General features: G+C 47.4%; 2 protein-coding genes and 1 long non-coding RNA gene across 5 annotated transcripts in view; 1 reads left to right on the top strand and 2 right to left on the bottom strand.

The window, feature by feature from the left end:
- Positions 1-2,071: 2,071 nt before the first annotated feature.
- LOC131186299 (zinc finger protein 664-like) lies at positions 2,072-6,447 on the bottom strand. The gene is made up of 2 exons (XM_058159742.1): positions 6,267-6,447; positions 2,072-6,029 (listed from the first exon to the last, which is right to left on the bottom strand). The coding sequence occupies exons 1-2, from the start codon at positions 6,270-6,272 to the stop codon at positions 4,668-4,670; spliced, it is 1,368 nt and encodes a 455-aa protein (XP_058015725.1). The 5' UTR covers positions 6,273-6,447; the 3' UTR covers positions 2,072-4,667.
- A 7,063-nt stretch (positions 6,448-13,510) lies between these two features.
- The window catches only part of LOC131186293 (zinc finger protein 883-like), a 26,570-nt gene continuing 12,250 nt past the window's right edge, over positions 13,511-27,830 (bottom strand). The window contains exons 1-2 of one of the 2 annotated variants that reach the window (XM_058159734.1): positions 16,223-16,264; positions 13,511-16,082 (exon numbers count right to left, since the gene is read on the bottom strand). In XM_058159734.1, the coding sequence (XP_058015717.1) occupies positions 13,944-16,082; positions 16,223-16,231 (2,148 nt within the window). In that variant the 5' untranslated portion in view covers positions 16,232-16,264 and the 3' untranslated portion in view covers positions 13,511-13,943. Of the gene's footprint in view, positions 16,083-16,222; positions 16,265-27,830 lie in introns of those variants that run through there. The other variant, XM_058159735.1, reaches the window with a different exon arrangement.
- LOC131186303 (uncharacterized) lies at positions 16,363-19,441 on the top strand. 2 transcript variants are annotated; one of them, XR_009152337.1, is made up of 4 exons: positions 16,363-16,545; positions 17,143-17,201; positions 18,370-18,817; positions 19,302-19,441. It is a non-coding gene; the product is annotated as an uncharacterized LOC131186303 (long non-coding RNA). The 2 variants fall into 2 exon arrangements; XR_009152336.1 differs by lacking the exon at positions 16,363-16,545 and having other exon boundaries at positions 16,567-17,201.

Raw genomic sequence — 27,830 nt, 5'->3', positions numbered from 1 at the left:
AATCATATATTGTTTATTTTATCTGGCTGTGAACCGCCCTGAGTCCTTTGGGAGAAGGGCGGTATAAAAATTTAAATAATAAATAAATAAATAAATAAATAAATTGCAGGATAGACCACCACATTTCTAGAAAAGGGTGAAGGGAACATATATACTGAAATACTAGAATTAGGATTAGTACAAAACTTGCTAATGATATTTGATGTCTTGTATACCTGATTGGTCTCTTGTTTGTATAACACTGACATATACATATTGTGCCCTTTTGTGGTTAGAACATAAATATGCCCTCATGGATGGTTATTGAGGTCACACTGACTAAATTCCTCAATTGTTATAGAAACCTCATCCCAATGACAGTTTCTGGAAATTGTCAGAGTCCATCATTTGATCTCTCTCCACCCCACTCTGGCTGAGAATGTCATCCTCCAGGAAATCAAGTGGTAATTAAGAAGACAAAAGACAACACTCCCTAGAGTTAGATTACATTGACTGACTTTTACTATGGGAGATACACAAACCAGATTCCAGAATACGCAGATGCCAGAGTTGAGGAATTATTTGTTTAGCAGAGTGATGGCATTCAGGAAAAACTGTTCTTGTGTCTAGTTGTTCCGATGTGCAGAGCTCTATAGCATTGTTTTGAGGGTAGGAGTTGAAACAGTTTATGTCCCGGATGCGAGGGGTCTGTAAATATTTTCATAGCCCTCTTTTTGACTCGTGCAGTATACAGGTCTTCCATGGAAGGCAGGTTGGTAGCCATTGCTTTTTCTGCAGTTCTAATTATCCTCTGAAGTCTGTGTGTTTCGTGTTGGGTTGCAGAACCGAACCAGACAGTTATAGAGGTGCAATCAGTGCCTCCTGGATGAACGGCTGTCTTTTGAAGACCACCTGACGGCCGTCTCCAGGAGAGCTTTCCACCAGGTTCGCCTGGTGCGCCAGTTGCGCCCCTTTCTAGACCGGGATGCCTTGTGCAGTCACTCACGCCCTCGTGACGTCTCGTCTGGATTACTGCAATGCTCTCTACATGGGGCTCCCCTTGAGGGGCATCCGGAGGCTTCAGTTAGTCCAGAATGCGGCTGCCCTCTGGAACGAACTCCCCTCAGGACTTCGTCAACTTCCGGACCTCCGAACCTTCCGTCGCGAGCTTAAAACACACTTATTCATCTGCGCAGGACTGGATTAGTTTTTAAATTTGTGGGGGTTTTTTAATGGGTTTTTATCATTTATTCTAAATTTTTAATCTCGGCCAATTGAATAAGTCTTTTAATTGTATTTTAATAGTATTTATATTGTAATATTATTGTTTATTTTATCTGGCTGTGAACCGCCCTGAGTCCTTCGGGAGAAGGGTGGTATAAAAATTTAAATAATAAATAAATAAATAAATTTCATGAGAGACCACCACATTTCTAGAAAAGGGTGAAGGGAACATATATACTGAAATATTAGAATTAGGATTAGTAGAAAACTTGCTAATGATATTTGATGTCTTGTATACCTGATTGGTCTCTTGTTTGTATAACACTGACATATACATATTGTGCCCTTTTGTGGTTAGAACATAAATATGCCATCATGGATGGTTATTGAGGTCACACTGACTAAATTCCTCAATTGTTATTGAAACCTCATCCCAATGACAGTTTCTGGAAATTTTCAGAGTCCATCATTTGATCTCTCTCCACCCCACTCTGGCTGAGAATTCATATGTCATCCTCCAGGAAATCAAGTGGTAATTAAGAAGACAAAAGACAACACTCCCTAGAGTTAGATTACATTGACTGACTTTTACTATGGGAGATACACAAACCAGATTCCAGAATACGCAGATGCCAGAGTTGAGGATTTATGACTTTTTGTGTATAAGAGAACATGGCCTTCTGTCATGAATTCGTAGTTCTTCCCTGCATGTATCTTGAATACGTTTGGAACAGCTAACTATTTAAGCTTGATCAAGATTAAATGCTCTTTTACTCTGTTTAAGTCTCTTGATTGGCAGTTATGAGCTTAGACATATGAATAAATGGACTTTACAAGGGCAAATGGGATTCCACCAATACTTTTCTACAAGAGACTTGGCAGGGTATTTCTAGCAGGAGGTTGTCAAGAGAGTCCAAATACCGGCCATCAGCCTCGCCTGTAAGATTTCCCCGAGACCTAGAATCATCTTGCATGTCCATTGAGAATGGCATCGGGGAGGCAGCGCGCTTTTTCCTTCCCGATTGCCCAAAGAAATTCGCAGAGCCTCATGCCCTCCTCCTCCTCCTCCTCCTTTCCTGCAAATCGCTTCAGAGAACTGAGGGGGGAAAAACGCCGGAAAACGCCACGCAGGGAGGCAATCCTTCGGGCAATCGGGGACGATTTTAGGCCGACAACCTCCCGCCTCTCACGGGCCTTCCGCACATGCTCGAAGCGGACAGGGCCTCCTCCTTCCCAGCGCTCCGTCCCACTCCACCCCCGGCACGCCAGACTAGGCCTCGGGCTCCCAGACCCTCCCGGACTGCAATTCCCAGCATTCCCTGCGTCAAACCCGCATCATCCGGGCTTTTTTGTCGCCGATTCAGGCAGCTTCCCTCGTTGTCCGATTTTGTTTCCGGAAGTGGAGGCTTCCCGCCATTTTTTTCCTCCAGAAGTTCCGCCTCTTCCTCCGGAGAGACCGCCCCAAGGAGTCTACCTGCCAGTCGCCGCCATTCCGACCAATCAGCGTACTTCTTCCTCAAACACCCAGATGGCGCCTGCGCGGTGCCGACAGTTGTTACGGTCCTCCGCGGAGGTGGGGCGGGGGTCGGGTCTCCTCCCCCCTCCGTATTGAGGGGGGCTCTTCTGAGGCTGCGACCTTATAGCAGCTTATAAAGGGGGAGCCTTTCTGGTCTCATGGTGAAGGCACCGGGGTAGAAAGCAAGAGACCCCGAGTTCAAGCCCCACTTTCGGTCCAGCCCACCTCACAGGGTTGTTGTTGGGGGGGGAAGAGGAGGGAGATGTGTTGCACGTTTCATTACTTCCCAGCTAACAAACTAGCTAATGGTTGATCGTTTGAAATCATGTCTCAATCCCCAAAGTCAGGCACCAGGTTTGAGATGGCGCTGAAAAGAACTTGAATTCCTGAATTGGAGACTTTTGTCTTTGCAAATGGCTTTCTTGGCCCACCTGAAAATACGGCTCATCAAGTAATTCAAGCAAAGCAAAAACGTTTATTCATGTTTTTAAGAGGGTACAGAAACAAATGAAACAATAAAATACACTGATTACTTGTGAAGTTTAAACAATAGAAAACGTTTATTCTAGGTAACATCCCAGAAAGAACAAATTTATGGGTTACGTTAGTCTTTCCAGCTGGGTTTTGTCTTTCTTGAAAGTTGCAGATGCATTCAAAGACACTCGGAATCCTCTACTGTGTAATTGCTGAAAAAGAAAATTCTCACATACCAAATAAAGAGCCTTAAGTCAAGAAGGGAAAAACAAGCCGCCTTAAACTTTATAAAGTGGCATAGTCTAAACTTTATTAAACTTTATAAAGGGGCCGTGGATAGCTCAGGCTGTAAGGAGCCTGTTATTAGAACACAGTAGCCTGCAATTACTGCAGGTTCAAGCCCGGCCCAAGGTTGACTCAGCCTTCCATCCTTTATAAGGTAGGCAAAATGAGGACCCAAAATGAGGACCCAGGGGCAATAAGTTGACTTTGTAAATATACAAATAGAATGAGACAATTGCCTTATACACTGTAAGCTGCCCTGAGTCTTCGGAAAAGGGCGGATATAAATGTAAATTAAAAAAAAATAGGCTAATTAAAAGGGTTAATGTGTCATTTTAAATTAATGACGAAGCCTTAAATTAGGGTTTCTCTCATTGCGCAGGCCTTCACGTTCTGCGGCTTGAGCGTAGAACTCTTTTAGGGTTAACGCTTTGGCCTTGGGGCGAAGGTCTGGGTTCAAGCCATCATTCAGCCAAGGGATGGGGGGGGCGATTTTTGAACCATTTGCTCTCTTGCTGCTAAATCTACCTTGCAGGCAAGGATAGGATAGCAAATAGGGGATAGGTATTAATAGAATAATTGGAATTAGAATAATTAGAATAGTAGAGTTGGAAGGGACCTAGGAAGTCTTCTAGTCCAACATTATATCATTTCAGACAAATGGTTATGGAAAGTAACATCCCATAATATGAAGAATAGCCACTAAAATGAGCATTGGATTAAAAAGAGAACGTTCAACATGGGAAATGGCATGAGTCACATCTGTGGTGAAAAGATACAATTTAGATCAGTTGAAACATGCAGCATGTACAATTGAAAAAGTCCTTTATTATTCAGCCTGAGAAAGTCCCTTATTTGGCAGCTATTATTTACCCTTATTATCTTTATTCAATCCTCATAGTGGAATTATTATAATTATGAATATCATTATTCTGTTGCTTTGTATGTACATTGAGAGCTTGTGCACTCGAGACAAATTCCTAGCGTGTCTATTCACACTTGGCCAAATTAAATATGCAATTCAATTCAATTCCTGAGATTCTCACACTTATGTATGGTTATCATTTTTCTCACACGTGAATTCTCTGGTGTCGAGGGAGGCCTCTACGCTTGGTATAGCTCTTTCCACACTCCAGGCATTTATGTGGTTTTTCTCCTGAATGGATTGTTTGATGCAATGAAAGTTTTCGTCTCAGATTGAAGCTCTTTGAAGCTCCAGGCATTTATGTGGTTTTTCTTCAGTGTGAATCCTTTGATGTCTATACAGAGTGTCTCTCCTACTGAAACTCTTTCCACACTCCAGGCATTTATGTGGTTTTTCTCCAGTATGAATCCTTTGATGTATATACAGAGTGTTTCTCCTACTGAAACGCTTTCCACACTCCAGGCATTTATGTGGTTTTTCTTCCGTGTGAATCGTTTGATGTTTATAAAGGTTTCCCAAATGATTGAAGCTCTTTCCACACTCCAGGCATTTATGTGGTTTTTCTTCAGTGTGAATCCTTTGATGTCTATACAGAGTTCCTCTCCTACCGAAGCTCTTTCCACACTCCAGGCATTTATGTGGTTTTTCTCCAGTGTGAATCCTTTGATGTATATACAGAGTGTCTCTCCTACTGAAACTCTTTCCACACTCCAGGCATTTATGTGGTTTTTCTTCCGTGTGAATCGTTTGATGTTTATAAAGGTTTCCCAAATGATTGAAGCTCTTTCCACACTCCAGGCATTTATGTGGTTTTTCTCCAGTATGAATCCTTCGATGTATATACAGAGTGTTTCTACTACTGAACCTCTTTCCACACTCTAGGCATTTATTGAGTTTCTTTCTGGAATGGATCCTTTGATGTTTATAAAGCTTTCCGGAATGACTGAAGCTCTTTCCACATTCTACACATTTATGAGGTTTCTCTCCTGAGTGGATCCTTTGATGTACATAAAGGTTGCTGCTCCAACTGAAGCTCTTTCCACACTCCAGGCACTTATAAGGCTTTTCTCCTGTGTGGATCATTTGATGCTTTTGAAGGTGCTCGTTTTTTCTGAAACATTTTTCACATTCTGAGCATTCGTATGATTTTTCTTCCGTGTGAATCTTTCGATGTTTATAAAGATTTCCCAACTGATTGAAGCTCTTTCCACACTCCAGGCATTTATGTGGTTTTTCTTCAGTGTGAATCCTTTGATGTATATACAGAGTGGTTCTCCTACTGAAACTCTTTCCACACTCCAGGCATTTATGTGGCTTTTCTCCCGTGTGGATCATTTGATGTTCATAAAGATGGCTGCTCTGTCTGAAGCTCTTTCCACACTCAAAGCATTTATAAGGTTTTTCTCCAGAGTGGATCCCTCGATGCCTTTGAAGACGTCTATTTGTTCTGAAGGATTTTCCGCATTCCAGGCACTCATGTTCCTTTCCTCCCTCCTGGATCCTTTGGGGCCTCCCGGGTCTTCGGAAGGAGCCTCCGCCCTCCAGGACCGTCTCGGGGTCTCCGCCCGTTTCCTCCTCCTCCTCTCGGGCGGCGCTTCCTTCCTTCCCCCGCCGGGCTCCTCCGTCCTCCTGCAGGGGAGAGAGAGAGGCGGATCACGGCTGCGTCCCCTTCCCCGCAGGGGAGGCCCAGGCCGAAGCCTCCGCCTCTCACGGGCCTTCCGGACATGCTCGAGGCGGACACGGCCTCCTCCTTCCCAGCGCTCCGTCTCCCTCCCCGCCCGCAAAACTAGGCCTTGGGCTCCCAGGCCTGCCATCTCCGAGAGGGGCCCTGCTGGACTGCGACTCCCAGCATTCCCTGCACCAAACCTGCATCCTTTGGGATTCTCTGTCGCCGATTCAGGAGCTTCCGTCGGTGCCCGTTTTCCTTCAGGAAGTGGAGGCTTCACGCCCTCTTTTCCAGAAGCTCCGCCTCTTCCTTCGGAGGGACCGCCCCAAGGGGTCCGTCTGCCAATCGCCGCCGTCTCCAGAAATCCCAATCGGCGTCCGATCTCCTTCAATCACCCAGATGGCGCCTGCGCGGTGGGGAGCGCGGAGATGGGGGCGGGTTCCTCCGTATTGCGGCGGGGGGAGGTCAGGGGCTCTTCTGGGACTTTCTAGCAGCTTATAAATTGCAGCCAGTTTGGCCCAGTGATTGAGGCACCGGGGTAGAAAGCAAGAAAGCCTGAGTTCAAGTTCGGGGCAGCCCACCTCACAGGGTTGTTGTTGAGGGAAAAGAGGAGGAAGGTGTCGTTGCTAGAAGGGAGGGGGGCTCAGAGAGGCAACCCTGAGGGACACCTTTGCTCCTTTTTGTCTTGGATGTGTTTCCCTGGGAAAATAATCAAGGCAGGATCCAAATAAATAAATAAACTCCCTCTCTGTGACTCCCAAGTCTCTCTTGAAATAGCAGCTACACGGCCTCTATTTGGTCCAGGACAATCCTTGTTCCCAGATATAAGAATTCGGAATTCATGCCCAAAAGCAGCCCATCTCCACTTTAAGAGGACCTAAGGATGAGAAGGTCCCTGCTGGGGAATTTTTTCATAGAAATCAATACCTCCTTGTTGGAAAAATAGTGCAATTTTCATAGGATCCCAGTTGGTTTCTTTCTGGGTCTCTTTAAACTGCTGGATCCCTCAACATTTGGAACTTGGCCAAAAGAGGGTCATGTGCTTTGGGGGTTCAGCATCATTAAGCTATGCAGTATTTTGTTTTGGCAGAAGTTGTTCAAGGGAGACAGGATTTTGTTCTCTGTCCTGGGTTGCTGTATGAGAAACGATGCCTGTTCAAGGAAGTTCAAAATTTGAGATAATTTCTCCCTCTCTCTGTCCTTAAACTTCGCAGCATCTACCAATATTTTGGGATTCAGGCAAAGGAATGCACCTGCACCTGAGGAGAAATAATGGAAGAAGCTCACTTGGGATGATGGAACAAAAAATGGCAAGAGAAAGAGAATTTTCATTACGTGGCCACAGGGGCCTTGGCAATGCCCATAACTTCAGGGACGGGTTATGTCCCCTCATTCAGGACTGCCGTTACAAACGGTTAAATGTGGGCTACCTCTATAGCTGTTGGCGCCTTCACAAAAATAATATATTTGCAGTGATCCCCCTCTTAATAACCCATTGAAGGATTTTCAGGCAAAACAATAAAGTTTTTAGCCAGATTCTGGCCCTCTTGTAATCTGGTTTCCTTGAAGGTAGAGGAGTTATCTTTTTTATTTTGCTTATCGTGAACTGTTGGTTTAGAGGTTAATCCTCAATTTAATTAGCAGCTGTAATTAGTCAAAGTTTGCTGCCATTCCCCTGGGCATTTGACTTGGATCTTTTCTCCTGGTTTCTCTACTTGTGTGGTACTTTCAAAACTGCTGCCTTTTGAAGAGACAATCTGTGGTGCCCTCCCCCCCCCCAAACAAAGAAATCCTGAAAGCCTTTTCATAAAAAGTGTTGGTTGGAATAGGTGCTCCCCAACCCCTGATCCTTTTGCCTTTTCTCAGAAAAATTGGAAAACCTCTCAAGAAACGCCAAGGTCTCCAGTGTGTTTCCAATCCTCTTTCTAGCCTGGTCTCTTTGCTGCCGCCTAGAAGTGTCCTGAACTGCAGACCAAGACCACATAAAAGGTTGAGAAGGGATAAGGCAAGCCCACCATCCTAGACGTGGACCAGACCAAGGAAGCCTTTGCCTAATGTGTGCGGCCCAAAGGCCTCAATGGGAAGCAATCCGGGCTATGTGCAACACTCAGGGAACCCAGCCAGCCACGTTTTAAGAGTGCCTTCCCCCCCCCCCAACCAACCAACATATGAGGGACCCTCCACCGTCAGGAGGAAAAGGGGTCTTCATGCGACCTGTTTCTTGAGCAAGGGGGTCCGGGCTCCTGGTGGAGGAGGAGGGAGGAGAAACCCATCACTTGTGGTCATGGGAACCCAACTGCAGCAGCTCAGAAACCCTGGCAACTACAGTGAAGGGCTGGCTCTGCTTCCCTTTCTCCATTCCGTCCATCCAACAGCCAGCTAGATTAATGGAAGGACCCAGGTGGGGGATTGTGCACCTTCCTGGCTGAGAATATCCCAAATAAATTGTCTCTTCCGCAAAAGCATCTTTGATCGCATCCTACAAAGCGTCCAGTGGTGCCCTGACTCCGAGAGGGTTCCAGGGGTCCCAAATCCCCCTTCCGGGCATAGCCACAACCGGAAAGCCTGTCTCCTCGGAGTCCGTGGGCAGGGAGGGAGGCATGGTGGCTGCTGGGACAAACAGCCCCACCCTTTCCTTCGTGCCACAGTTAAGGGTCTCCGTGCCGGGAGACCAAAGCCCCACTCCACTTCTCTGCTGCAGAGGGGAAGGTCAGCTGGTGGAGAAGGCCAGGCCCATCCCTTCCTCCAGCCTGGGGCAGAGCAGAAGAAGAAAAGCTGTTGCGGGGATCATCTTGGCTGGTATACCTGAATGTATCGCTAATTTATTGTTTTTGTAGTGTGATTTGTGGAAAAGGCAGGTGGGGAAAGGAAGCGAAGAGATTTGATTGTTTCCCTTCCGTCTGAAAAGTCAAAAGAGCTGCCAAACTAATTCAAAAGTACAGAGATCTTGGAGTAGAGAGAAAAAATAAAGTTGTTGAATCAACTTTTTGTGAGCAAAGTTCTTTCGAAATCATTTTCTCAACCTTCCGGGACTAATGCAGATGTGAGGAGGAAACACAGGGAGAATAAAAAAGGATGAGATGACATGAACACCCAAAGTGTGGAGAATAAACAGAGGGAACCTGAAGTCCCAGAACACGACAGCAAAGATGACATGGCTGCCATTACTGAGACCCGATGGGATGAAACCCCGGAGGACTTAAATTTTTCAATACAGGCCTAATAATGTTTATTGGACCCGTGTCCCTCCTGGTTGGTACTGGCCGCACAGGAGGTTATGCGAGGCTGGCTACAGGGAATTGTTAATGCTTCTTTGAGGGAGGGTGTCTTCCCGTCTGCCTTGAAGGAGGCGGTGGTGAGGCCCCTCCTCAAAAAGCCTTCCCTGGATCCAGCTGTTTTATCAAATTACCATCCTGTCTCCAACCTTTGTTTTTTGACGAAGGTTGTTGAGAGTGTCTTCGGGACCGCCTTCTGCTACCACATGCCTCCCACCGACTGGTACGCTCCCATAGAGAGGGTCTCCTCAGGGTGCCGTCGGCCAAACAGTGTCGGCTGGCGACCCCCAGGGGTAGAGCCTTCTCTGTGGGGGCACCTACCCTCTGGAACGAGCTTCCCCCAGGACTTCGACAACTTCCTGACCTCCGGACTTTTTGCCACGAGCTGAAGACGTACCTATTCTTCCGAGCAGGACTGGCTTGATAGGGGTTTTTAATTCATTTTTAAATGGGGTTTATTTTGTATTATGTATTTTATATTCAAATTTAGGCCACATTGAATAAGTTTTTAAAATAGTTTTTTATTGTAATATATTGCATTGTTTTTACTTGGCTGTTCACCGCCCTGAGTCCTTCGGGAGAAGGGCGGTATAAAAATTAAAATATTATTATTATTATTATTATTATTATTATTATTATTATTATTATTATTATTATTATTATTATTATTATTATTATTATTATTAGTGTGGTGGCATGACAGCTTCCTCAGTACCTGGAGGAAACTGTCTATTTAGATCCGTTCCAGTCCGGCTTCTGACCTGGGTACAGCACGGAGACGGCTTTAATCGCGTTGGTGGATGATCTCTGGAGGGCTCGGGATAGGGGCTGCTCCTCTATCCTGGTCCTATTAGGCCTCTCAGTGGCTTTCCATACCATTGACCATGGTATCCTGCTGCGACGATTGGAGAGATTGGGAGTGGGGGGCACCGTTTTTCGGTGGTTCTCCTCCTATCTCTCTGATCGATCGCAGACGGTGTTGGCAGGTGGGCAGAGGTCGACCGCGAGGCACCTCACGTGTGGGGTGCCACAGGGGTCGGTTGTCTCGCCTCTCCTGTTCAACATTTATATGAAGCTGCTGGGGGAGATCATTTTGGGGTGCAATATCATCAGTACGCTGATGACACGCAGCTGTACATTTCCACCCCTGACCACCCCAATGAGGCCGTTGAAGTGATGTCCTGGTGTTTGGAAGCTGTACAGGTTTGGATGGGGAGGAACGGGCTCAGACTCAATCCCTCCAAGACTGAGTGGCTGTGGATACCTTCGTCCCAGTACAGTCAGCTGGTTCCATCGCTGACTGTTGCAGCCGAATCATTGGCCCCTATGGAGAGAGTCCGCAACTTGGGTGTTCTCCTGGATGCTCGGCTGTCATTCGAGGAACATATGACGGCCGTCGCCAGGGGAGCCTTTTATCAGGTACGCCTGATCCGCCAGTTGCGCCCCTTCAGACCGGGATTCATTGTGCATGGTCACTCATGCCCTCGTCACATCCCGCCTGGACTACTGTAACGCTCTCTACATGGGGCTCCCCTTGAAGGACACCCGGAGGCTCCAACTGACCAGAGCAGGGAAGCGGCCGGCTGGTAAAGAAGCCTTTCAGCTGCCTGGCCACAGAGCACCAAAAAGTCCTTCAGCCGGTGAGAAGAAAGCTACGCATGCGCAAAGATGGTGGCAGCAACAGGAGATCTTTTTGGCGCCCTGCTCCAGCGGCTGAGTGGAAAAGAAGCCTCTCGGCTTCCAAGTTGAGCAGCAGGCTTGGTTCCTTCATAGGGTCACTTTTCTCTGCGCCCAAGAAAGAGCAAAAGGCGTGGCACAGCCTTTAAGGACACAGTCGGCACAGCCACCTCGATGAGGTAAAAGAAAATGAACCACTGAAGGAAGGAGCCCCCTGAAGCTGCCGGCGTTGCAGCCGCCACCCCCACCCCCCGCAGCTTAGAGCTCCAAGCGGAAGAGGTCCTCGGCTGTTGTGAAGAACCGGCAGCTTTGCATAGCTGCTCTCAAAGAGAATGTGGTAGGTATAAAAAGGCTGGCTACCCGATTTAGATTTGAATCACCGATCTTTCTGATGGTCAGCGTCTTAGCCCCCGAGCCCCTTGTCCCTCTCATAACAATAGATTGTTGCCACAAAACAGAGACCAACAATTTTTCCACCTGCTCCGGTCGGCCACCACGATTAATATTGGCCCCAGTTTGAGCCCCTCAAATACTATTTCACAAGTTTCAGAGAAGCACAAGGTGAATGATCTTATCCACCTGTTGCAGGAAAAAGTAAAGGTACCTTTTTACCAAGTAATCTCAATTTACTGTCAAACTAGTTGAAACTGACCAAACTAAATGACATCCACAACGTATTCTTGCATAATCCATTGGGTGTAGAGTTTGATTGATGACTAACCTTCTAAATAAAAACAAAATGGCACACACAAAATTGCTGCATATAGCCTGTGTTGATTTTAAATTTCCATTTGATTCCATTTTGGAAACGGCAGTACAAACAGTTTTTGTCATTCAGCAATCGTATGAAATATGCTAACCCTCCTCTTCAGAAAACTCTCACAGGGCTGTATTTGGATCCCCACCTCCTTTAAGGAGCCCCTCCACTCAACAGGTCAGCTGAGCATCTCCTCCTTACCCCTGCCTCAGTCCCTGGGCCTAGATGTACTTCTCCTCCTATATTCTGAGAATCTGGCTAGTATCTCCCAAAGCTTTGCTGGACTTAAGAGAGTCTCTTGCAGCGGTTTCTGCAGGAAGACAAACTAGCCCTGGTGTCAGGTCCTGCTGTCTGGAGGGGCATTGGGGAGATGGACAAATGGACAATACGATTCTGTTGATGGGAAATGACAGGCTATGAAGACCAGAGAAACCTGGAGCTGGTTTGTACCAGAGGCCCCTTTTGCTCCATTCCAATGAAGTCGAGGGTCTTTCTTTCCTAAGGGACCAGATTGGGGCAGGTCTGACACCTGGATTCTGCCACGGCACACTTGTTTGAATTAGGCACAGAGCTGGCAGATCATTCAAGGGCACCTTTACAGTAATCTAGCAAAAGAAGTTTCTCTTAATGAAAAAAGGAGTGAAGGACAGACTCAGGTTTCATTTTACACTCCATACAGCAGGAAAAGTAGAAAACAATTAATTGGATGGAAGAAATCCTGCTCAGTTACATCAGAGACATGGACAGTAAAACATCCCATAATATTAAGCATAACCATGGAAAAGGGCATTGTGTTAAAAGGAGAACATTTGCATGGGAAAAGGAATCACATCAATCTGTTGTGAAAAGGTACAATTTCAGCCAGTTGAAATGCCTAGCATGTACGATTGAAAAAGTTCTTTATTTTGAAGTTAGCAAGTTGAGGGGGGATAGAACCTGATGCCAAGAGAAAACTACTGGATTACCAATCATGAGGAGGCAGGGAGTAAAGAGAAAGAAAAAGAAAAAAAAAAGGAAAAACACAGTGAAGTAGGGAGGGATGGAAAGGATGGAAAACCCAGATACAAAGTAGGAGGTATAAGAAACATACCCAAGACCCCATAAAGGACACAAATGCCCATATACCCCCAACAGACAGGGTGAACTTGAAATACTAATGCACGAAGGTACATATGATGTTGTTGCTATTACTAAAACATGGTGGGATGAAACTCATGACTGGGTTGGATGGATGGATTTCTAACTGGCTGACAAACTGCACTCAACGGGTGGTCCTTAGTGGTAATCCATCTACACGGAGGGAAGGAAGCAGGGGGGTTACTGCCTGGCCAGAAGACATCCTGGTTGGCTGCTTCCAAGATGGGCTGAATGTTGTCAGGGTCAAGAACTTTAGTAAACTATCTTAAATTGACCCTTTGCAACAGGGAAAATGGGTTTTTAGACATTTTTATTACTTAACAAACAAACAAAAATCATGGACCTGAGAGACTGACATTATAGCGATTTTGAAAACATGTCATATGTTTAACTGATGCCTACAGAAGACTCAAACTGTCTATGTATGAAATGTAAATTCAATGAATTACTAGAAGAAAAAGTCAAGCATCTGGAAGCAACTCTATCTTGAAACTCAATGAACAAAGCAGGAATCCCCAACCTAAACAAGACGACTACACCAAAATTATCTAGAGAGCAAATAGTTTCTTTTGAAGAATGAAAATACATGACCAAAAAAAAGAGAAGAAAACCAATATTATTATTTCCCAATGGGGAATAAAAGGTTTCTGGGGGGGAAATGACCCTATATATGAACGTAAAGCGGAAGACCAATTTACATCTCAATTTACAAGAAAATATGCAGACCCCCATAAAAGAGCATTCATTAGTAGTTTTTAAAAAGGAGTCACAATCCAGCATTGTGCTGTGATGCCAGCGGTCGGCAGAGCCGGCGGCAGACTCGGACGATGAGGAGGTTGGGGAGGAATTTGGGCCACTCCTGAACTCTGGGGAAGGCTCTGATGGATGCTCTGCATCGGAAACAGAGATAGAACCAGGGCCGTCTGATATTTCCCAGCTGCCTTCGGAGTCAGTGACTGAAGCTCTTTCCACACTCAAAGCATTTATAAGGTTTTTCTCCTGAGTGGATCCTCAGATGGCTTTTAAGATAGTCACTTGTTTTGAAGGATTTTTGGGCACTGATATTCCTTTCCTCCCTCCTGGATCCTTCGGGGCCTCCTGCATCTTCTGAAAGCCCGTCCGTCCTGCAGGCATTTATTCCCGTTCTCTCCAAAATGGATCCTTTGATGTCTATAAAGGTTGCTGCTTTGACCGAAGTTCTTTCCACATTCCAGGCATTTATGAGGTTTCTCTCCTGAGTGGATCCTTTGATGTATATAAAGGTTGCTGCTTTGACCGAAGTTCTTTCCACATTCCAGGCATTTATGAGGTTTCTCTCCTGAGTGGATCCTTTGATGTATATAAAGGTTGCTTCTTTGACTGAAGCTCTTTCCACATTCTAGGCATTTATGAGGTTTTTCTCCTGAGTGGATCCTTAGATGGCTCTGAAGATGGTGGTTTCTTTTGAACAATTTTCCACATTCCAGGCACTGATATTCCTTTCCTCCCTCCTGAATCCTTCGGGGCCTCCTGGGTCTTCGAAAGGACCCTCCGCCTTCCAGGCATTTATTTGGCTTCTCTCCCAAGTGGATCCTTAGATGTTTATAAAGGGTGCTGCTCCGACTGAAGCTCTTTCCACACTCAAAGCATTTATGAGGTTTTTCTCTCGAGTGGATCCTTTGATGTCTCTTATAGCTGGTCCTATGACTGAAACTCTTTCCACACTCCAGGCATTTATATGGTTTTTCTCCCGAGTGGATCCTTTGATGTCCATAAAGGTGGCTGCTCCGATTGAAGCTCTTTCCACACTCAAAGCATTTATAAGGTTTTTCTCCTGAGTGGATCCTTTGATGTCTCTTATAGTTGGCTCTATAAGTGAAACTCTTTCCACACTCCAGGCATTTATATGGTTTTTCTCCGGTGTGGCTTCTTTGATGTCTATCACGGGTGCTCCTCTGACTGAAGCTCTTTCCACACTCAAAGCATTTATAAGGCTTTTCTCCTGAGTGGATCCTTAGATGGCTTTTAAGATGGGCATTTGTTCTGAAGGATTTTTCACATTCTGGGCACTGAAATTCCCTCCCTCCCTCCTGAATCCTTTGGGAATTCCAGTATCTTCCGAAAGCCCCTCCGTCCTCCAGGCATTTATTCAGGTTCTCTCCCAAATGGATCCTTTGATGTACATAAAGGTTTCCCATCCGACTGAAACTCTTTCCACATTCAAGGCATTTATGAGGTTTTTCTCCTGAATGGATCCTTCGATGCCTTTGAAGATCTCCATTTCTTTTGAAGGATTTTCCACATTCTGGGCACTGATATTCCTTTCTTCCCTCCTGGATTCTTTGGGAATTCCCGCATCTTCCGAAGGCCCGTCCATCCTCCAGGCATTTATTCAGGTTCTCTCCCAAGTGGATCCTTTGATGTCTATAAAGGCTGCTGCTCCGATTGAAACTCTTTCCACATTCAAGGCATTTATGAGATTTTTCTCCTGAATGGATCCTTATATGCCTTTGAAGATTTCCATTTCTTTTGAAGGATTTTCCACATTCTGGGGACTGAAATTCCCTCCCTCCCTCCTGAATCCTTTGGGGAGTCTCGCATTTTCCGAAGGCCCATCCATCCTCCAGGCATTTATTCAGGTTCTCTCCCAAGTGGATCCTTTGATGTCTATAAAGGCTGCTGCTCTGACTGAAGCTTTTTCCACATTCAAGGCATTTATGAGGTTTTTCTCCTGAGTGGATCCTTTGATGTCTATCATGGCTGCTCCTGTAACAGAAGCTCTTTCCACACTCAAAGCATTTATAAGGTTTTTCTCCTGAGTGGATCCTTAGATGCCTTTGAAGATCTCCATTTTTTTTGAAGGATTTTCCACATTCTGGGCACTGATGTTCCTTTCCTCCCTCCTGGATCCTTGGGGGCCTCCCGGGTCTTCCGAAGGAGCCTCCGCCCTCCAGGACCGTCTCGGGGTCTCCGCCCGTTTCCTCCTCCCCGCATCGCCCTCCAGGCAGCCGCCTTTCCCGGGCTCCCCCTGGGCTCATCCCTCCGGCAGCCCCGGAGCCCCCCGGCCTTTCCCCGCCGTCTCCCGGGGAAGCCGCGCCGGGACCGGGCAGGGCTGCTCCGCGGGGCCCGCTCTCCTCCTCCTCCTCTCGGGCGGCGCTTCCTTCCTTCCCCCGCCGGGCTCCTCCGTCCTCCTGCAGGGGAGAGAAAGAGAGAGGCGGGTCACGGCTGCGTCCCCTTCCCCGCAGGGGAGGCCGAGGTCGAAGCCTCCGCCTCAAGCGGACCCGAAAGAGACCCTCCTGGACTGCAACTCCCAGCATTCCCTGCGCCAAACCTGCATCATCCGGGCTTTTCTGTCGCCGATACAGGAAGCTTCTCTGTTGCCCGTTTCGTTTCCGGAAGTGGAGGCTTCGCAGCCTTTTTTATCCAGAAGTTCCGCCTCTTCCTGTAGAGGAACCGCCCCAAGGAATCTTCCTGCCAATCCCCGCCCTCCCCAGAGCGACCAATCGGCGTCCGCCTTTCCCCAAAGAGCCAGAGGGCGCCTGCGCGGTTCCGAGGGTTGTTCTGGTCCCGGGCGGAGCTGAGGCGGGGGGCTCCCCTTGAATTTGGGGGTCCGCTGTTCTCCCGCCCCCCCGCCCCGGATTCAGGCAGGCGGAGGTCGGAGGCCTTTGTGGGGTTGCGACCCTCCCCCTCCCTCCCCTCCCCCATCCAGGGTCCTTCCCTCGGCAAGGCGGGGGGGGGCTTGGGGGACGCAGGCAGGCGGGGCTGAAGGGGCTCCGCTTCCTCCTGGGGGGCTCCGGCCAGGCTCCTCCCTGCAGCTCCTGACCCCCCCAAAGCCCCCTTTGCCCATCTGCAGGGGGGGAATCCCCTCCAGGACCCCCCCGAATATGTGGCCCCCTGAGGCCTCTGCTGACCCCCTGAGGCCGAAGCCTCCCGGAAGGAGAAGCTTTCCCTACGTCGCCCCTCGGGAGGTTGGGGCCCTGGCAGCCCCCCCAGCTCTGCCCCCCTCCCCTGAAGAGCTGGAGGACCCCCACCGCCTTGGGTTGGGGGGCTTTTCCTCCTGAAATCCTGGGCCCCAAAGGCTGGAGGGGTTCCTGGTCCTGCGGCTCTCTTGCATTGCAGCTTCTCCTCGGCTGGGAGGGGATCCTGAGCCAGCAACTCCATAAGTTTTTCAACTTTTATGTCCACCCCCCCATCTCACCAAAAGAGCAACTTTTAAGATTTGACATCATTTGCCTGTTTTTGTTTTTGCAGTAAATACCTGAGGTGATCTGATGCTGGAACCCAGTGAGGTCCTCAAGGTGTTTTCAGACGTATGTAGGAACTTCCGAATCCCTAGTATAGGTCTCCTGGGTGATAGGGGTTCGACTAGATGACCTCCACAGTCCCTTCCAACTCTGTTACTCATCTTGGCAGCTGGGGAACAAGGAGGGACGGAGGTCGAGAGCGCCATTTTGGCAGCTGGCGGAACAGCGCGAGGCTGCGGGCATCATTTGTACCCTGTGCCGTCAGCTGGGAAAGGGAAGAGATGAACGGGGGGGGGGTCACCTAGCTTAGAACGAACTGAAGGAGGAACCAGTGCACCCCGACGCCTTGTTCACAGGACCTGCTTCCCCACTCCTGGGTTTGCCCATCCAGACCCCAGTGCAAGCCAATTTATCCTGGCATAGACTAGCCCAGGGGTCTGCAAACTTGGCTCTTTTAAAACTTCTGGACTTCAACTCCCAGAGTTGCTTTGCTCCCACAGTAAAGCTGGCTGAGGAACTCTGGGAGTTGAAGTCCACAAGTCTTAAAAGAGCCAAGTTTGCAGACCCCTGGACTATTAGCCAAACTGAGCAGCCTGTGCAAATGTGCGGGGGCTTCCCTTGCCTGTGACGCTTATTGCATGGACTCGCCTGAAAATTCCAACTGGGGACCTTCTCCAGCCAGATGACTCTCCGTCTGTATCTCGACAACCTTGGCTGATCTGGAAACAGCATTAATTGGTGCTTGGATGGGAGACAACCAGGAAATGCAAGAGATGCTGTCTAGCACTGGAAAGTTGTTTTTTTTTAAGGACCAGGTCAACCTGTGTTGCTGCACAGAAAATGCCTGGACGTTGTTTGTGAAGATACAAGGTGTTGAGTTTGACCATGATTTGTCTGCTCAGCTGACTGAACATTTGATCTGGGGAAAGGTTAATTGAGGTCCAGCCCGTTTAGCCCTAGGAGCATGGCAGGGGCTGGAATTGGAAAGGCAAATGGCAAAAGCAATGATGGCTGATTGCTTAGATGTTGTTCCCAAGAGAGCTGCAGACATGTCCCCCCTGTAACAGCATCACCCCAAGAATTGCATGGCTCACCCGACAAAGGTGCACAAATCTTTGCTCCTGGGCTGGCCAGTTAGGCCGTTGGTTGAGCCGGGGCGGGGGGAAGATTTCATTTTCAATACAATAAGTGTTTTGTACATATTCTTTTCTGTTTTATTTCTCTCTTTTGTAAGCCACTCAGAGTCTCTGGGAGTTGGGCTTTTCTCCAAATGTAATAAAATAAATGGGCAGATATCCCAGAGAACCTCTTTGAAACTTCCCTGAGAGGATCCTGGTTTCTATTTCACGTATGCAAGACACGGTCTGCGAAAACTATTTCCAAGGTGGCTTATCATCATGGAGTGGTGATAGTGAAATGCTTAGGGTGCAAGAACCATCATGTGATTGCCGATAACTTGGGCTGGTTCTCTGATTTAGATGGAAAGAGGTAAGCATTTGGTTCTTGAGGATTTGTTGCTTCAGCTGCCGAAGTGGAATTAGTTCCTGGGAACAATTCAGAACTAACACAATGGACGCACCAGAATTCGTAATCCACAAATCTTCATTTATTGTTTTGGCTTGCAGAATGAACACCAAGGAAAATTCCTTCTGTGACCAAAATCCCACAGAAACTAGGAGGCGGTGAGTTCAATGCTAGGTAGAGACAGATATTTCTCTCTGGGCACACCGAGAATATATCTGCTGAACAAAATTCTGCATTGGCGACAGGAAATGCAGGACATCCGGCCGTTAAAACACTCTGCTAGCTCCATTTAGTTGCCCAGACTCCACCCCGCAAGGGATTATGGGGTCATTAAAAGATGATTGTTGGCTTTTACTACTCTATCTGAACAAGTGAAGGCTGGAAGTACAGTGTTATGAAAGAGATAAACGAAACAGGACATCTATAAGATAGCCTTCATGTAATTAAGACAAAGAGGAAAAATAGGTTCTGCTTGCTTTTTCTATTGGAAAGATGGCCTCTGCAATCATTGATAGCTGGGGTATTTTCTTGCTTACAATTTCACATTAGAGGCAGCTATTGTGTGCATGAAGCAAGGCTTTTCTTTCGGTTACAGCTAATGCTTCCCACCTTCTTCGTAACACAATTTTCTTCCTCAATTAGGAACATTGAGGAAATCCTTGCAGCCAAAGGAGAGAAAGTGAGGCGAGTGGCAGGCGAAGACGCTCTCGAGCTCTTAGTTGAAGACCCCCAATTGCTGGAACGGCTGAGCAAAGGAGGAGGAGAAGAAGATCCAGAGTGATCAGAACAGGCATCTTCAATCAACTGGGGGGGGGGGACTTCCCTAAGCTAGACCTTTATTTGAAGGGACACTTTGGAGTGATCCTTCAGTTGAGTTTTTTCCAATCTTGTGGATTGCAAGATTGTCGTTTCTTGGGAAATGTTTTTTTCCCCAGCTGCACAGGAGGAAGTCTAGCCATTGAATGTGATTGTATATTCTTCTTCTGGCAGAGGAGATGTGAGTGAGGCCTTGTATGTGCACATAGCTGCACCACACACGTGTTTACACACGCTTTCAAGCGAGGAAGGAGTTGCCTGTTCCACCATGGAGCAAGAGTCCTATGTGAGGCCATCCAGGCTGGAGATCCCATTCTCAGCTGGGTTGATTGTGGAGCTCAGTCTCACTAGGCCTTGGGAGAAGCAAACACAACTAAACCAAACCCATCAATCCATGCAGTTAACATGGTTCTACTGCGCCCTCATTGTGGCTTGGCTTAGTGTTTGATTTCTTGTCTTTTCGATCCAGAAGGTGGGAAAAGAAAAAATGGTTTAAATTACATGGATTTTGACAGACTTGGGATTATCATTCCTATGGCAATAGCAGTTCACTAGCGGCATCGGCTGTCCTGGGAAGTGGGAGAGGCCTCGTGGGTGTCTGGACGTACATCTATCAGTGATTCAGGAATGTTGGATTGTCACCCAGGCAGCGGTTAGATGAGATCATCTCTAAGACCGCTTCTGATCTAGGATCCCACCACCTTTAGGACTGAGAATGTCTTCAGATAGCCCCCAAATAGGAAGATCCCTTAAAGCAGGGGTCTCCAACCATAGCAACTTTAAGCCTGGAGGCAGGGGTGAAATGCTTCTGGTTCGGACTGGATCGCCTGATCCGGTAGCGATGGCGGCGGGTGGTTCGGAGAACCAGTAGAAAAATCCCTGCTCCTCCCCATGCCCAGCTGAGCTGCGCAATCATCAGAGTTTTTGTTTTTGTTTTACTTTTAAAAGCATTTTATAACAACCTCTTCGGCCAAAGAGGTGGTAGAAGAAATTAAAAAAAAAAAGGTTGGCCACACACACCCAGTCATATTACCCCCCAGGCCACGCCCACAGAACCAGTAATAACAAGTTTTACATTTCACCCCTGCCTGGAAGACTTCAACTTCCAGAATTCCCCAGCCAGCTTTGCAGAAAGTCACCAAGGTTGGAGACCCCTGCCCTAAAGTGTTGGCTATTCCTGACAACTTGGTGTCATCTCCAAATTTGATGAGTTCCTCTTCTCATCTTAAATTGCTTATGAAGCTGCTGAAGAATAGTGGGCCTAAGACAGAATCTTGGGGTACCCCACGGCATGCTTTGCCGATTCTGAAGTTTACTGGGAACATTCCTCTGGAAGCGAGAACACAGATACCGAAGGTACCTGAACTTGTCTGTTACCTGGAGGGATAAAGGGAGAATTTTTCAGGGGACGTCTAAAGTTTTGATGCAGCTGAGTTCCAACTTCTTTTGATTTATGAGCAACATGGGCAGGTAAAGGTTCCCCTGCACATGCATGCTAGTCATTCCGACTCTAGGGGGCGGTGCTCATCTCCGTTTCAAAGCCGAAGAGCCAGCGCTGTCCAAAGACATCTCCGTGGTCATGTGGCCGGCATGACTCAACGCCAAAGGCGCACTTTGCCTTCCCACCAAAGGTGGTCCCTCTTTTTCTACTTGCTTTTTTAACATGCTTTCGAACTGCTAGGTTGAAGCTGGGACAAGGAACGGGAGCTCACCCCGTTACGCGGCACTAGAGATTCAAACCACTGAACTGCTGACCTTTCAATCGACAAGCTCAGCGTCTTAGCCACCGAGCCACTGCGTCCATCCAGCCACCGCAAAAGGAGGGTTAAATATCTGGGTTATTTTGCTGAGGAGACCTAGATTTATATGGTTTTTCTCCTATGTGGATTCTTTGATGTCTATGGAGGTTTCCCGCCCACAGTAAAACTTTCCACACTCCTGGCATTTATATGGTTTTTTTCTCCTGTGTGAATGATGAAATGACCGAAACGCTTTCCACGCTCCAAACATTTATGTGATTTTCCTCTCCTCTCAGGCGGCGCTTCCTCCGATGGGCCTGGCCGCCGTCCTGAAGGGACGAAGGAGGAAGAGGAGCAGCGGAGTTTCTCCCCTTCCCCTGAGGGGAGTCCCAGGCCCGCCCCCCTGGGGAGGAAGGTTGAAGCCTCCGCCTCTCCCAGCCCCTTTCAGGGGTCTCTCTGAATTCTTTCATGTCCATGGAGGGTCATGAGACGCCCCCAGCCTCCCCACAATGCCCCTCACCCTTCCTTTCCTTGAGCTCCCCGCTCCATCCCGCCCAGTGGTGGGTTGCTTCCCGTTCAGGCGAACCATGGCAGAAGTGCCATGCGCGAGTGCTCGCAAACAAACTGGTAGCAACGGGTTTTGAAACCCGCCCCGATCCTGACCCACCCAAATTCCCTTCTGAGGGGGAGGCCCTCAACAGCCCAGCCTCTACGTTGTTTCCCCCACCCCTTTTTTTTTTTTTTTTTGGCCGAGCTCCTCCTGGTCCTGTGCAGGGATTGGCCTGTGGAGCGCATTTGCATGAGGGAGCCTACAGTGCCATCCCATTGGTTGGCCTGCTGTGTGATCCCGCCTGGCTACTGCAGCATCGCCTTTCGGCATCTGGGGTTTGCTCCTGCCTGGGCTCCTCCCCCTGCTTTGGCTCCGCCCCTTTGCCAAAAGTGAACCATTCTGAGATGTGGGGAGGTTTTATGCCTTCCCCTCCTCTGGTCCCCCCCCCCAGCCCTGCCGTTCCTTTGATTCCCCCACCCCAACCTCACATCTGGTTCCGCCTCTGCTCCTCCTCTGGTCGCCCCCCCAGCTGTCCCTGGGGGAGGGATGGGAAATGAAGGGTTTTGTATTGTTGCATGAGAAACTTAGATTCCCTCTCCAGCGACACTGGCTGACAGGGTAGCCACATCTGCCACCGAAGAGAGAACTGGGGCCAGCCCCACAGCAGCAGCAACTACTGTGGCCCTAGTACCAGAGGTGGCAGCTCAACCCCCTCCCCCCCCCGCAGGATAGCAATGGTGAGGAGGGCTCATTAGACACCACTGGGGGGCATGAAATTTAACAGGGTTCCTCTTGGCCCCGGTTTGGAGCCACATGTAGGAGTATGGTCTGGAAAGAACCACGGAAAGTGCCAAAGTGAGATGTGTCAGCGTGGCCCTAGAAGGGGCCACTTCACAGTGGAGAAACACTCTCCACAATGATGATACCCTGGAGCTGAGAAACTTGAACCCCTTCATGGTGTGCTCTGCAGTTCATTCAAGGACCCCCCACCCGGCCAACCATGAAGCTAGAGGTTGCATCAAGACCATCAGCCAGGGATGGAGAGGAGTGGCCGAGTACATCTGGGAATTTTGTGACCTGCCTTGCAGGTTCACTGCCTGGCCACAAGACATCCTGGTTGGCTGAACTGGTGCCAACGTCCAGAACTTTAGTAAACTATCTTAAATTGAACCTTTGCAACAGGGAAAATAGGTTTTTAGACATTTTTATTACTTAACAAACAAACAAAAATCATGGACATGAGACACTGACATTATAGTGACTTTGAAAACAAGTCATATGTTTAACTGATTCCCACAGAAAACTCAAACGGTCTATTTTAAGGATTGGGCCAAATTTAATAAGTTTTTTAACGTCTGTTTTTAGTATTGTATGTGTTTCCATTGTATTTTATCTTGGCTGTAAACCGCCCTGAGTCCTTTGGGAGAAGGGCGGTATACAAATTAAATTATTATTATTATTATTATTATTATTATTATTATTATTATTATTATTATTATTATTATTATTATTAATGAAATGTAAATTCAATGAATTATTAGAAGAAAAAGTCAAGCGTCTGGAAGCAACTCTATCTTGAAACTCAATGAACAAAGCAGGAATCCCCAACCTAAACAAAAAGACTACACCAAAATTAACTAGAGAGCAAATAGTTTCTTTTAAAAAATGAAAATACATGACCAAAAAAAAGAAGAAAACCGATACATCCAAATTGAACACAATAGGGAATAAAAGGTTTCTGGAGGGGGGGAAATGACCCTATATATGAATGTAAAGTGGAAGACCAATGGAAAAATGTCACTTTTACAAGAAAATATGCAGATCCCTGTAAAAGAGCATTCATTAATAGTTTTTAAAAAGGATTCACAATCCAGCATTGTGTTGTGGCCGGTCAGCGGAGCTGGTGACAGACTTGAGTGATGAGGAGATTGGGGAGGAATTTGGGCCAGTCCTGTACTCTGGGGAAGGCTCTGATGGATGCTCTGCATCGGAAGCAGAGATAGAACCAGGGCCGTCTGATATTTCCCAGCTGCCTTCGGAGTCAGTGGGGAAGAACAGCTGGGGATTGTTCCAGATGCACGTATGTGCAGAGCCATTAGGACAGAACAACTGAGGACCAGTAGTCGACTCGAGAAGAAAGGCACACGTGGATGCTGAATGGCCCCTCCCTGGCTGGGGAATAGAGAGAAGGAAAGGGAAGGGGTGGTCGTAGGAGACAACCATTTGGATTTCTTTCGGAAGATTTGCTTATCTTGGTTCATGCCTCAGAGACTGGCCAAAGAGGTTGTAAAAACAAAAGGTTTTAAAAGGCTCCTCTGGCGATCCCAGCTGAGTTAAGAGCTTCTGGGCTGCGATTAGGCAACTTCAGCTGGGATCGTCAGAGGAGCCTTTTAAAATCTTTTTTTTCTCTGGCTCACCCAATCGCCCCCTCCCTACTTTATTTATTTATTTATTTATTATTTAAATTTTTATACCGCCCTTCTCCCGAAGGACTCAGGGCGGTTCACAGCCAGATAAAAATACACAATAATATTACAATATAAATACAATTAAAATACAATTAAAAAACTTATTCAATTGGCCGAGATTAAAAATTTAGGATAAATAATAAAAAACCCATTAAAAAACCCATAAATTTAAAAATTAACCCAGTCCAGCGCAGATGAATAAGTGAGTTTTAAGTTTTAAAGTTTTAATTACTTTATCTAATTACTGCTCCTTTCGGGCTCGCTTTCCTTCGGCTGGTGCAATCAGTTGCATCAGCTAGCAACTGAATATCCCTGCCTGCAATCCATCTCCTCAGTGAGCAACTCAATCTGCCTGCTTTGCTGGCTGAGGAACTCTGGGAGTTGAAGTCCATAAACAGACCTCTGATCTAAAAAAATATAAATAAAATAATAAAATATTTGTGCAGCTTTCTGAGATTTGGTGTGTTTCTGTAGTGTTTCACGCTAACTACACAAAGGCACAAAATCTCACAAAGCTGTATGTGGCATTTTGTGTGGGTTTGGATGTGAGTCATTTGTGTTGTGTTGTGTGTGTGTAAAGTTGATTTTTTATTTTTATTTATTTATTTATTTTGTTAGATTTATAAACCGCCCTTCTCCCGAAGGACTCAGGGCGGTGTACAGCCAAGGTAAAAAGAGACAATATACAGTTAAAAATAAATTAAAAAACTTATTACACAGTGTGGCCGAAATTAAAATAGTTAAAAAATCTAAAAAACCCCAGTTAAAACAAAAAATTTAATATTATAAACTGAACAATTTAAGAAAGCCCCGCACGAACAAACAAGTATGTTTTCAGTTCGCAGCGAAAAGTCCGAAGGTCAGGCACTTGACGTAAGCCAGGGGGAAGTTCGTTCCAAAGAGTAGGCGCCCCCACAGAGAAGGATCTTCCCCTGGGGGCCGCCAGCCGACATTGTCTGGCGGACGGCACCCTGAGAAGGCCCTCTCTGTGGGAGCGTACGGGTCGGTGGGAGGCATGAGGTAACAGCAGGCGGTCCCGTAAGTACCCAGGTCCCAAGCCATGGAGCGCTTTAAAGGTGGTAACCAGAACCTTGAAATGCACCCGAAAGGCAACAGGAAGCCAGTGCAGTCTGCGCAGGAGAGGTGTCACATGGGAGCTACGTGAGACTCCCTCTATCACCCGCGCAGCTGCATTCTGGACCAACTGAAGCCTCCGAGTGCATCTCAAGGGGAGCCCCAATTTTTGAGCTTTTTGCGGCTGTGTGAGGTTCCTGCTGCTACAGGGGCCATTTTGGGTGAAGTGCAGCTGCTTTTACATTGTGTGTGAGTCTGTTGTGGTGTGTTGTGATGTGTGTGTGTCCCTTCACAAGGACTTGGAGGCAGCTCCTCTGAGGAAAAGAAGCTGCGGCGGAGCTCTGGCTGTCCCCCGGGAGAAATCGCCTTGTCTCTGCAGCATCGGTCATGTGACTGAGTGGGCGTGGCCAACTTGATGTCACTCACAGCAAGGTGCCGCCCCACCTTGCCCTGAGTGTCAAGTTGGCCACACCCACTCACATGACCAAGCCACACCCACCAAATAAGCCATGTCCACAGAACCGGCAGTAAAAAAAATTGGAACCCATCCCTGCCAGTGGTGGGTTCCTACCGGTTCTGTCGAATAGGTAGTAACTTGAGGGACTAGTTCTCCGAACCGGCAGTAAGGGCAGCCTGGCCATGCTCCCGAACCGGTTCCTCGGTCACCGCTTGCTCGCCCACTCGACGTGTCCGTCGAACGGTAAGCTGACCAGAGCAGGGAAGCGCCTGGTTGGCAAAGAAGCCTCTCAGCTGCCTGGCCACAGAGCACCAAAAAGTCCTTCAGCCGGTGAGAAGAAAGCTACACATGCGCAAAGATGGTGGCAGCACAATAGGAGGTCTTTTTGGCGCCCTGCTCCAGCGGCTGAGTGGAAAAGAAGCGTCTCGACTTCCAAGTTGAGCAGCAGGCTTGGTTCCTTCATAGGGTCGCTTTTCTCTGCGCCCAAGAAAGAGCAAAAGGCGTGGCACAGCCTTTAAGGACACAGTCGGCACAGCCACCTCGATGAGGTAAAAGAAAATGAACCACTGAAGGAAGGAGCCCCCTGAAGCTGCCGGCGTTGCAGCCGCCACCCCCACCCCCCGCAGCTTAGAGCTCCAAGCGGAAGAGGTCCTCGGCTGTTGTGAAGAACCGGCAGCTTTGCATAGCTGCTCTCAAAGAGAATGTGGTAGGTATAAAAAGGTTGGCTACCCGATTTATATTTGACTCACCGACCTTTCTGATGGTCAGCGTCTTAGCCCCCGAGCCCCTTGTCCCTCTCATAAAAATAGATTGTTGCCACAAAACAGAGACCAAGAATTTTTCCACCTGCTCCGGTCGGCCACCACAATAAATATTGGCCCCGGTTTGAGCCCCTCAAATACTATTTCACAAGTTTCAGAGAAGGACAAGGTGAATGATCTAATCCACCTGTTGCAGCAAAAAGTAAAGGTACCTTTTTACCAGATAATCTCAATTTACTGTCAAACTAGTTGAAACCGACCGAACTAAATAATATCCACAACGTATCCTTGCATAATCCATTGGGTGTAGAGTTTGATTGATGACTAACCTTCTAAATAAAAACAAAATGGCACACACAAAATTGCTGCATATAGCCTGTGTTGATTTTAAATCTCCATTTGATTCCATTTTGGAAACGGCAGTACAAACAGTTTTTGTCATTCAGCAATCGTATGAAATATGCTAACCCTCCTCTTCAGAAAACTCTCACAGGGCTGTATTTGGACCCCCACCTCCTTTAAGGAGCCCCTCCACTCAACAGGTCAGCTGAGCATCTCCTCCTTATCCCTGCCTCAGTCCCTGGGCCTAGATGTACTTCTCCTCCTATATGCTGAGAATCTGGCTAGTATCTCCCAAAGCTTTGCTGGACTTAAGAGAGTCTCTTGTAGCGGTTTCTGCTGGAAGACAAGGGGACCATTCAGGGAAGCCATTCAGGGACAAAGAGTTTCAGATGTCTGGGGATGGTCTTACATGGTATCGATATTTGAAAAACTCACATAGATTATATCAAACAATGGCAGGGAGGAGCACTTTCACACCCGGAACAATGAAGGCCAAACTAGCCCTGGTGTCAGGTCCTGCTATCTGGAGGGGAATTGGGGAGTTGGACAAATGGACAATACGATTCTGTGGGCATCTGTTGATGGGAAATGACAGACGATGAAGACCAGAGAAACCTGGAGCTGGTTTGTACCAGAGGCACCTTTTGCTCCATTCCGATGAAGTCGAGGCTTTCTTTCCTAAGGGACCAGGTTGGGGCAGGTCTGACACCTCAGATAAATCTGTTATGAAAAGGTACAATTTCAGCCAGTTGAAATGCCTAGCATGTACGACTGAAAAAGTTCTTTATTTTGAAGTTAGCAAGTTGAGGGGGGATGGAACCTGATGCCAAGAGAAAACTACTGGATTACCAATCATGAGGAGGCAGGGAGTAAAGAGAAAGGAAAAAAAAAGAAAAAAAAAGGAAAAACACAATGAGGTAGGGAGGGATGGAAAGGATGGAAAACCCAGATACAAAGTAGGAGG

This window comes from Ahaetulla prasina, chromosome 16, assembly GCF_028640845.1.
Source record: "Ahaetulla prasina isolate Xishuangbanna chromosome 16, ASM2864084v1, whole genome shotgun sequence".
NCBI lineage: Eukaryota > Metazoa > Chordata > Lepidosauria > Squamata > Colubridae > Ahaetulla > Ahaetulla prasina.
This window is presented reverse-complemented; position numbering and strand designations above follow the sequence as displayed.